Source organism: Nanorana parkeri, unplaced genomic scaffold, assembly GCF_000935625.1.
Source record: "Nanorana parkeri isolate BGI_ZX_2015 unplaced genomic scaffold, ASM93562v1 scaffold1153, whole genome shotgun sequence".
Classification (NCBI taxonomy): domain Eukaryota; kingdom Metazoa; phylum Chordata; class Amphibia; order Anura; family Dicroglossidae; genus Nanorana; species Nanorana parkeri.
Window position 1 is genome coordinate 370,595 of NW_017307421.1, and position 11,237 is coordinate 381,831.

General features: G+C 43.0%; 1 protein-coding gene across 1 annotated transcript in view; it reads right to left on the reverse strand.

The window, feature by feature from the left end:
- Positions 1-11,237, reverse strand: part of LOC108796698 (E3 SUMO-protein ligase RanBP2-like) — a 70,595-nt gene that overhangs the window by 30,684 nt on the left and 28,674 nt on the right. Inside the window, exons 20-21 of the mRNA XM_018568198.1 lie at positions 7,805-9,605; positions 4,811-7,588 (exon numbers count right to left, since the gene is read on the reverse strand). Of these exons, the coding sequence (XP_018423700.1) occupies positions 4,811-7,588; positions 7,805-9,605 (4,579 nt within the window). The remainder of the gene's footprint in view (positions 1-4,810; positions 7,589-7,804; positions 9,606-11,237) is intronic.

Here is an 11,237-nt window from a genome sequence, read left to right on the forward strand (position 1 = left end):
GGGGGGATTATGATGTGGGGTTTTTCAGGGGTTGGGCTTGGCCCCTTAGTTCCTGTGAAGGGAACTCTTAAGGTATCAGCATACCAAGACATTTTGGACAATGTCATGCTCCCAACTTTGTGGTAACAGTTTGGGGATGTCCCCTTCCTGTTCCAACATGACTGCGCACCAGTGAACAAAGCAAGGTCCATAAAAGACATGGATGAGGGAGTTTGGGGCGGAGGAACTTGACTGGCCTGAAAAGAGTCCTGACCTCAACCCGATAGTTTGGAATTACAGACTGCGAGCCAGGCCTTCTCGTCCAACATCAGTACCTGAACACGCAAATGCGCTTCTGGAAGAATGGTCAAACATTGCTATAGACACACTCCTAAACCTTGTGGACATTGTGCCAGAAGAGTTGAAGCTGTTATAGCGGCAAAGGGTGGGCCAACTCAATATTGAACCCTATGGACTAAGACTGGGATGCCATTAAAGTTCATGTGCGTGTAAAGGCAGGCGTCCCAATACTTTTGGTAATAGTGTATGTATAGGGAAAGAAATAAGGTACCAAATGCCAAGTTCTGTTTTCTCACTTCAGAGAAATGAGGAGACATCTTATGCTCTCCTATGTAGTATATAGCCAAATTCCTGTTCTGCAGCTAGATGATTCCCCCACCAGGAGCATATTCCACCAGCACAATACACTCTTCAAACACAAGATTCTCAATATCAATGTCTACACAAGGAACATATTTCATCAAAGCCTAGCTCTTCTCTCTGCCACTCACCCCTCCTCTGTGTGCAGCTCCTGAGATTTCCCTACTCCCTGCACACCTTTAGCAATGCGTGCACCCACAAAATTGCAAAAAACTACCATACCCAACATTGGCCATAGGCGACGCTTTAAAAGCTTTTACTGCTCATCAGTTTAGTGTCCATGATTAATGGTCCTAAAAACTATTGCTCACACTTCCACGTTCGTGGCAATATGCAACATGTGTGGCATAATTGTTGTTTTCTCACATAGGCGCACCAGACGCATGCATGCATGCAGGGTGCCTTCATTTTTACGTTTAAAAAAATTAATATATACACACACACAATTTTTTTTTTTTAGAACTACTTTACTTAACTATTGCCAACACATAGGGGGCTAACAATTCCCCTATGTCATAGCCAATATACAATGATAGGTACTCTTTATGAAGACATCAGGGGTCTCTAAGACCCGTCACCTTGAGACCCCCAAAGAAAATGATGAAGCAGAGATCTGCTTCACCAGCTTCTTCTCTGGCTATAGTAGCCAGAGAAATGACATCTAAAGGCGGAAGTGATGCAATACATATCGCTTCCTCCTTTAGATAGAGGTAGAGACCAGCAGTAGGGAAATACTGATCTCTCCTCACTGGAAACAGCCAACGTGGTGCTCCTGGGCCCGCAAGGGGTACAGCAGAGCTGGGATAACAGGCTGAACGCTTGTATGCAAACAGTCGGTACGGGCTGTTTACATCCACAGAAGGATACAGTACACGCAAGCAGAAAAAAATTACTTACAGGCACCTCCACCCAAGGGAAAGAGTCCGTCCGTGTTTTCACAATAGGCGGACAACATTTTTTAATTTCTTCAATACTAATACTTGCAGCGTAGTCCTTGTTCTCTTCTGGTTATCTCCATTACCTGCTCAGCACTCCACACTTTGGGCACCTCCTCCATTTTACCCCCCGTCACCCCTCTGGTGGGTTGTACTCTGCCTATTGTGTTCAGATGTAGTTTTGTAAAATCACCATTGCCCCGTCTTTCTTTTTATCTAATGTTCGAAACTTTCTGCTCTTTTGGGCTTTTCTCCATCTCTGCATTGTGCCTTCCTATATCCTAGGTCCATGGGTCAGGAATACCCATGATGCCTATCTAGGTCTATGAAGTAAACCTTTAGAGAAATCTGAAGGCTGCCAAAACAGCTTCTCTTCTGAACAAGCTTGTTCCTTGGAGGATGCATGCTTGTTCTGGATGAAGGCCAGGTTCCCACCATTTACAGGACCAAATCTGGAACGCGTTGCATTCCATTTTACCACAATTTTGCAGCATGCGAGCAGTTTAAGCTTAAAATGGGTTTTCAGGTGCAGTCCAGTGCGTTCAAAGCGTTTACATGCGTTCCAGTGCATTCCAGACCAGAGAAAAATGAGACAAGCAGTATTGGTTTTGTCTGGTCCGGAATGTACTATGCTGGTGTGAACAGAGCCCAGAAATACCATTAGCAATACATTGGGATGCTTTTTTGGTCTGGGACCAAACTGTTCTGCTCTGGACATGATCCAGGCATGGTGTGAACAAGCGTTCACATACGGCTGATCACTCAGTTCATGATCTTCTCCTTGGAGAGCAGTGGCTGCCAGTCATCGCTCCCTCCAGGGATTCTCCCCTCCCCGTTCCTCCAGCGTTGACTGGAGGAACGGACAGGGCAGGGTGCGGACACAGCTGGCTCTGCCTCTATAGAGGCAGAACTAGTTGTCAGACCGGGGGGTGGATCCCGACAATATCTGTCCTGACTGCAGCACAGTTCTGCACTGTCTGCATATAGCAGGCAATATAAGCTGAGTTTTGGTCACAGGAGGACTTAAGTATATGTTCTCCTGTGACTATTGCAAAAAAAAAAAAGGTGTCAGTTTTTAAAATATTTATTTCATAATCGTCCATTAAGGGACACAGGAATTCCTAGACTGTTGGGTTATACTGCCGTCTACAGCAGAAATGGACACGGACAAAAAAAAAAAAAAGCCAGCACAGGATAACCCCCACCCACAACCATCATACCTCAGTTTTTGCTAGTGTCCTCAGAAAAGTGGACATGTTTTCTTCAGCTCTCTGTGTTTGGAAGATTTCTACCATCAACAGCTAGCTGGAGGTCAATTCAAGCCAAATATATGAAAACCTGAAAAGTTTCGCCAGTCAGCCAAGGGTGCTGGTAGATTCCTGCATAGTTAGCTAAGTGCAGGTTTTCCCAGGTTTATACCAGTGATTCTTCTGCGAAAGACCCTGAATTTCTGGAAGTTTCTATGGTCATCTACAGCTACTGATGAATTCAGCACCGGATATGGAAACCCTGGACAACTCTCCAGCTAGACCAGCAGCACAGGTTCCCAGTTCATTACCTATACTGGTGTTCCCTCTGCGACAGGCCTGCAGTTGGCAGTGACTAGCGTTTGTGTTCCAGGTCACACAGAACTCCACTATTCAGGACAGTATATCGGGGTATTCCTTATGCATGCGTCAGTCCAGAGCAGAGCTGAGGCAGTTTTCACTGACACCCATCACTGGAAACTCACCTTCATGAGTATAAGTGGCAGGCTAATGCTGTGTTGGGATTCTTCCCTATATTGTGTCTGAATCAGAGGCACAACTGTCAAAATTGACTTTCACTTTGTGAATGATTTTTTTCCTTACCTACTCTGCATCTTACTACTGGCTTTATTCAGAACCTTGTATTTTACATTAGTGTCACTGATGTTTCTGGTTCCTCCTGGTTGCTCAGGCTTGCTGGGAAGCTCTTTTTCCGTTCCTCCTCCTTCCTGGTTGCGGATGTAGTTTTCACCCAGTAAGATGCGGCAGCGCTCGTAAAAGCTACACAGAGGGCAGGCATTGGTGACACTAATCTAGGTGCCTGGGGCACCTAGATTAGTGTCTGCCTCTCTCTTTCTTTGAATAAAGGTGGCCATACATTGTACGATTTGATGGTAAAGCGCCGATTTTCTGTTTTGATATTGTAATTGAAATATATTTCGATCGGTCAGGTTGGAAAATTGTTCTGACCGAAAAAACTATTAATTTGTGGGGTTTTCGTTTGTCAAAAATCTTAGCAAGAACAGAGCACATGCGCAAAAGAAAAAACGATTTCCGTCGTTCGTCAAAAATGTATTGGTTAGTATGGCTAAAGGATGATTTTCGAAATCGACACTTGACCATGCTTGATGGGGAAGTTCAGGTATAAACGAATGAGGGTTCATGCCAGAAACAAAACATTTTGAACGAAAATCATACAATGTAGGGCCACCTTAAGGAAAACAGCACAGATTCAGCTCTTGAACACATTATACCCAATGTATGCTTGTCAAACACTATGCCATACCATTAATGCAGTGGATGGGCTATCTGGTGTTGTAAACAGAATTGCAGTTGGTACTGTTGCTGCTCAAAATTGACAGGCAGCTCATTTCCCATTCATGCCTATAGCAAACCCTCCTAAGCACCCTCGGCTAAAAAAAGTCACTCAAAAAAAGCTCAGTTTCCTGTGGCTATTGTTAAGCAGCTGTAGATTTTTAAAAATGCCATCTCCTACTGTCAGATCTTATTTGGGGAGTTTAGCTTTTAAGTCTCTCCTGGTTAATGTGTTCCCCTGCAGCTTCACATGCCCTGACACAGATGTTAAGTGCTCTCCCTGTCGCTCAAGTGACCAGTGCTTTTTCTACAGCCACTGTGTTTGCCGCTATGCATTTCTTTTTAGTTACCAGTGCATTTTAAAATGTAAGCAAAAATGGACCATTACCTTGTCCTACATTGAGTACTAAGGAATACTCCACACTGCTGTATGCCCTATACGCCTACATGGTTACACTGCTGTACATTGTGTACTCCGCACCTTCATTAGGATGAGCACAAGGGGAAATCCTAACTGGCAGACTTTGCTAGTTACATTTTCCCCACAGCTGTATAAAATTAAATAACTGCAAAATAAAGCATTAAAAGTCTCTAGAGGATATCTGTGACAACTGCAATCTGTAAGGTGTTAAAAAAAAAAAAAAAAGGAAACGGACATTATAAAAGATAGCTTACCTCTAGCTGGTATCTGCAATGGCGGTGTGGATGTTGATGTTGAAGAGGAGACTAAAGCGTTTTGCAAAACCTCCTGTTCCAGTGACTTCTGGGGAACAGCAGGTGTGCCTTTCATACTACTATAAGACTTAGATTCTTTATTTCCTGGGGTGGGTTCAAGAGGCTGCTCGTCTTCCTCCAAATTTTGAGTCTTTGAAGGATTGAAACTGAAACCAAACAATGTCCCGGCTCCAGAAGAATTTCCAAAAGTAAAAGCCTTCTTCTCTGTGCCAAAGATATTTTTCACTACTTCAGACCCAAATACAAACTTGGGAGGAGACACCACATTTTTGGGTGGCGATTTTTCTGATGAGCTTACTGCATCAGATTCTGCATCCAATTCTGCCCCAGAAGCAGGTGTTACAGCTGGGAAATCAGTTTTTTCCTTTGTGGTTTCTTCCAGAATGGCCACAGCAGCCTTTCCACATGGTGAAGCCTTTGGTGTGGTGACACGTGCAGAAAATGGGGGGAGCAAGCTGTCTGTTGACTGTGCAAACTTGGCTTCTTCATAGACATCCCTGAACAGGTCTGCAACCTCCTGATGTTTAAAACGCACAGCAAATAATTCTATTTTGCCTTCACCTTCAGCAAAGTCGTGTGCAGTCCACACCCATGCTCTCTCAGCCCCTTTCATTGGCTCCAGGTGTATGTCTGGTGTGACACGTTGGTTAGCGCACAATTTTAACACTTGATCTCTTCTCATTACTATTCGAGCTGATTTGTTGTCATAGTTCTGTAAAATCTTTAGGTCACCAATACCCCGCTCTTTCCACTGATTAATATCTTTATCAAACCTGTAAAGCTTAGCTCTGTGGCAGAAAAGTGTCTGCTCATTTTCTTCTCCGCTGGTGATTTCAATAAGATCCGGCAAAGGCACAACAGGCTCAAAGTACTGACCATCACGTTCTTCCTCCTGTGTCACATCGGATTCCTCATCAGTACCTACAGAAGTTCTGCTTTGGTTTAATTTTGTTGGTGACTTTGCTGGACTTGGTGCAGGCTGAAAGCTAAAGTTAAAGCCTACAGTAGATTCTCCAAATCTAAAAAGATCACCTTTTTCAGGACTATTTTCTAGAGGAGATGCATATATGGAATCATCCAAATTGCCATCCAGAGAACCAGGCCGCATGTCATATGTATCCCACTCATAACTGGGTTCAGTGCATTCAGAGGTTTTCTTTAAGAGACTTTCAGAAACCCTAAGATTTGAATCCCCTTCAGCGGGTTTACTCTTATCCGTTAAAAAGGTTTTCAGATCTTTAAGACCAGTTTTCATTTCTTCTGCTTTCTTGATTAAGTGTGCAGTCCTCCCTGTATCTACGAGCTTATGGGGTGTCTGCAGAGGTATATCCAACAACAGGCGCTGGCACTCTTCAAATTTGCTTTTAAAGTCATCAGCTTGTTCTGGTGTTTTAAACTTTGCTGCTAACTGTTGTAATTTTGCATCCCCATCGGAAAAGTCATTAGCCATCCATATCCAGGCACGGTCAGAGCCAGACAATCGTTTTAGGTGCATGGTGGTTGTGATCCAGTGGTTTGCACATACTTTCAGCACTTGTTCTCGTCTCATAAGAATTCGTAGCTTCCCATTTACTTCATTTTTAAGAATCTTGAACATGCCAACTCCACGCTCTTTCCACTGGCTGCTGTCTGGATCAAACCGATATAATTTCACTCTCTGAGAATAAAGTATTTTCTCATCTTCTTCCCCTGTCACTATTTCTACTTTATCAGGAAGCTGCACAACAGGCTCAAAATGGATATCGTCACGATCCTCTGTCTTGTAAAGCTCTTCTGTAACCTCTTGCTCCGCAGGGGTGTTTGCTGGGTCAACTTTATCACTTTTAGATACAAACAGTTTTTCACCAGCACCAGAAAATCCTTTAAAATAAGGGTCTTTTCTACCAAAAGCAAACCCTTCTGAAGAAGATATGGCTAGATCAGCAAAAGAAAAGCTGTTAGCAGTGTTTTCAAACATCTCACCACTTTGTTTTTGCTTATTTTCCTCATACTGCTCCCCAGTTTCAGCTGATGGAACATCTATGTTATCACCCAAAGCAGCCTTCAAAAGTGGAGCAGCTTCTTTCACCTGTTCAAATGCATTTCCCTCACCAGTGCCAAATGTAAAAGAAGTAGAGCTGAAAGGCATTGTAAAGCTGAATCCCTCTTTGGAAGGTTTAGTATCTTCATTTGCACTTGGTTTGAAACCGAAGGATGATTTATCATCATCTGCTGTACCAAACTTAAAGTCTTTGCCAGTGAAGTTGGATTTAAACCCAGTGGAAGGTGGCCCAAAGGATTCAGAACCTGCTTTAATCCCAAATGTAAAGGCTGGCTTTACCTCAGTTGTTGCAGTGTCACTTTTTGCATTGGGGTTAGCAGACTGGCAGGCAACACATGTGGCTGCTGAAGCTTCATTTCTGACTAAACACACAGTGCAATCCCACTGTCCCTCCTTTCGTGAAAACATGGTTCCCAAGCTTTCATTCTGACTCTTGCTGGAAGTAAACCCAGATGTCTGCGCTGGAGGACCAGTTGCATTGCTTTGTGGTTTTGGGCTTTCACAAGCAACACATTTTGAAACATTGGCTTCATTCCTAACCAAACAAGTACTACAGTCCCATGATCCTTCCTTCTTTGCAAATAAACCCCCAAAATCTTTTTGTGAATTAATTTCAGGAGCAACAAACTTGAAAGATGATGCAGATGTTGCTGTAAAGGCTGGCTTTACCTCGGTTGCTGCAGTGTCACTTTTTGCATTGGGGTTAGCAGACTGGCAGGCAACACATGTGGCTGCTGAAGCTTCATTTCTGACTAAACACACAGTGCAATCCCACTGTCCCTCCTTTCGTGAAAACATGGTTCCCAAGCTTTCATTCTGACTCTTGCTGGAAGTAAACCCAGATGTCTGCGCTGGAGGACCAGTTGCATTACTTGTTGGTTGTGGTTTTGGGCTTTGACAAGAAGCACATTTTGAAACATTGGCTTCATTCCTAACCAAACAAGTACTGCAGTCCCATTGTCCTTCCTTCTTTGCAAACAAACCCCCAAAATCTTTTTGTGAATTACTTTCAGGAGCAACAAACTTGAAAGATGATGCAGATGTTGCTGTGGTCTGTGCACTGGCAGGATTCGGAGCTTGGCATGCAGCACACTTTGTTGCAGATGGCTCATTCCTTATTAAGCATACATCACAATCCCACTGCCCTGCTTTCTTCACAAAGGCTGACCCTAATGAAGCACCCTGTGAAACTGCAGTATTCTTAAAACCTGTGACACTTTGAGGGATTGCGAACCCACTACTGCTCTGATCTGAAGGGTGACAACGAACACACTGTTTGTTTGCAGTGTCATTCATAGTGGAACACTTACTGCAGGCCCACTGGTCTTTGCTCCTTATTGGGTGCTCTGCAGAGAGGGTCTTGCTTGTTAAAGTATCTTTACTAAACGTGAAAGCAGAAGCTGACATGTTTAGAGAACTTTTTCCAGGGTTTGCGGTTTTTGTATCTTGTGCTGAAGAGCTAACTTGAGATCCAAAGGAAAAACTTTGTGGGGCCGCAAAACCTGCCTTTATAGATTCCTTTTCAACTTTAGGTTTTGGAGCATCAATGCTGCCATCTGTAGTTTGCAGTAATTTTTGGGCTTTTTCAAATTTTTCTTTAAAAAGTTTAGCCTCTTCAGCAGTCTTAAAGCGAATTGCAAGTTGCTCCGATTTGGGCATTTCATCAGCATAATCATAGGCGTGCCACACATAAGATTTGTCAGATGAGGCAAGTGGTTTCAGTTTCATATCTGGAATTATTAAATGGTTTGCACAAATCTTCAGCACTTGCTCTCTTCTCATAAGCAGGCGTATCTTACCAGACACACGATGTCTTAGGATCTTAACATTTCCTACACCTCTTTCCTTCCATTCTCTTGTGTCTGTGTCAAAACGGAAAAGTTTTGCTCTGTTGCAGAACATCTCCTCTTCATCTTCCTCACCAGTTTTCACTTCAATCTTCTCTGGTAATGGCACTACAGGTTCAAAATGAGGTCCATCTTCTGCTACATATTCACTTCCTACATCAGATTCATGACTTTTATTGTGGTCTTTTGTTGGATGGCCATAAGTTGACTTAGCAGAACTTTGGAAACTAAATATGTTATCACCTTGGCCAAATGTTGCACTATTTTCTTGTGTTTGATTTGATCCCTCTGGGAGGTTATTCAAAAAATTCTTCTCACCAAACCTAAACATGTTCCTTGAATCAGTGTTGGTCTCATAAGGCGTGGATTGTATTCCCTGATCACTTACGGGTTTATCAGATGTCAGGAGCCGCAGCAAACATTCACTACCATTAGTAGCTGGTGTTCCACCTTGATTAGAGGAAAATGTAAAGTCTCCATCATTTGATTTGAAGTTTGAATTAAATTTAAACGTAGGAGTTGACTGTAAAGGTGTTGTAAATGGAGAAGGTTTGGGACCCTCACTTTGTATTGGTTGAACAAAGCTGTTCTTTCCAAAATCTCCTTTGGCTGGTTGAGTGCCCAGAGCAGCCTTTGTGAAATACCCTGGCTCAGGAAGCGTGGGAGTTGCAGTGTTTTGTGGCAAGTTGTAGTTGTAGTATTCATCAGTTTGGGGAGACAAAATATTTGTTGCAGGCGATTCAAAGCGAAGGGCATGGCCACATATTGCAGAATTAGGAACTGGTGGCGTATGCATAGCATACATGTGCTGCTGAGTTGCCATTCTGGTCCCTGGATAAACAGATGTCTGTGGGGACAAGAAATATATTGAGATGTGAATTATTCTATGATGCAAAATGTTATTACAAAAAAACTTCCAACATTTTAGATTAGTCTTGCCAATGCTCAAACTCAAGAGCCGTGAGCCGAGCCGTGAGCCGACTTCATGGACTGAAGACAGAGGAGATGAGCACTGAGCCTAGAGCTGCTCTACTCAATTCACTTTATGATGGTCATACAGTTATAATATTGGTTATTTAGCAAGAGCTAACAGTTTAGAACTCCAGGCAGAAATTTGATTGATCCTTGCATTGGGGCTACACCTGCACTGCAAGTGTTAACTGCTCATTTTAGCTTAGGAAGGGAGGTTACACTCACCTGGATCCTCTGAGCTGGCAGCACTCCCTCCAGCCTCTCTCCCCCAACGCTGCAGTGACTATGTCCCTCTACGTCCTCATGTCCAATACACTGCATTGGACTGATAACATAAGGATTCCCAGACTGCTGCAGAGGGGGAGAGATGCTCCAAGGACAGGTCTAAATGCTGGCCGGCTGGGGATCAGGTGAGCAACTTTTTTTTTTTTTTTACACCCTAGGCAAAAACTAGCAGTGAACCCTTGCAATGCAGGGGTAAGTCCCACTGGAAGAGTTAATAAAATGTATGCCCGGAGTTATTCTTTAAGGCTCCTTTTGCCGCACAGAGACTTCTGGCTCCCGCCAGATGAATGATTAGTGGCACCATTGTCCGATTGAATACGAAGACCTTCCAGTAGGATGGTCTAATGCTGCAGTCACTGCAAAACTATTTGAGGGGTGCGTGTTTACATGCTGATGTTACAGGGGAACCAGAAAACTGCAAGCAAAAAAGTTTGTGAGAACGCTAGAATATTGTGCTGATATTGGATAATGATCACTTCACAACAAGCGAGTGGTTTTATACAGTATTTGAATAAGTCGTTTTAACTTACTATACACTATTGGAGCCTTTATGATTTTCTTTTATGAGCTAATATGAGGCATCATTAGAGCCATGGCAGGGAGGAACCTTGCACATCGATATAAAAGGCCAACCATCTAAATAAAAAGGTGTTGTCTGACATGGGAGGAGGATTGTTCACCACTTACATTGAACACCATATTGAATTATTGCACTAAAGCACTTTACAGCAGGTTTAATAACAGACTATTTATTGATTGAATACAGCCACGGATTGATTTATAATTTTTTTTTTTTACCTTTTGCATTCTTTGCACTTGTATATTGACTGAAATCCCTTTGTGACTATAGCACTATTTTATAAAGAGGGGGTTGTATGCATTTTAGGATAGCATTTAATATACTTTAGCTTTTTTGGATATTAATATATTTGGAGGATATCATTCTAATACAGTGCAAACTCCGCATCGGGTGACGAACACAACTGCAGCCATCTTCCCTGTTCTGACACATGGTCGTGGCTTCCTCTAGTGGAGATCGCGGTCCGATCAGTTTGATTCGGTTCGCGACCAGAATCGTGGAACAAATTAAGTTTGTGATCTGAGGTACCACTGTATTTATGCATTTCTACAACGTTTATTGTTGTAATATTGTTATAGAGTGCATTATAGATGATTTTTAGACACATGAGCAGTGAACCCTTGCAGTGCAGGGGTAGCCCCA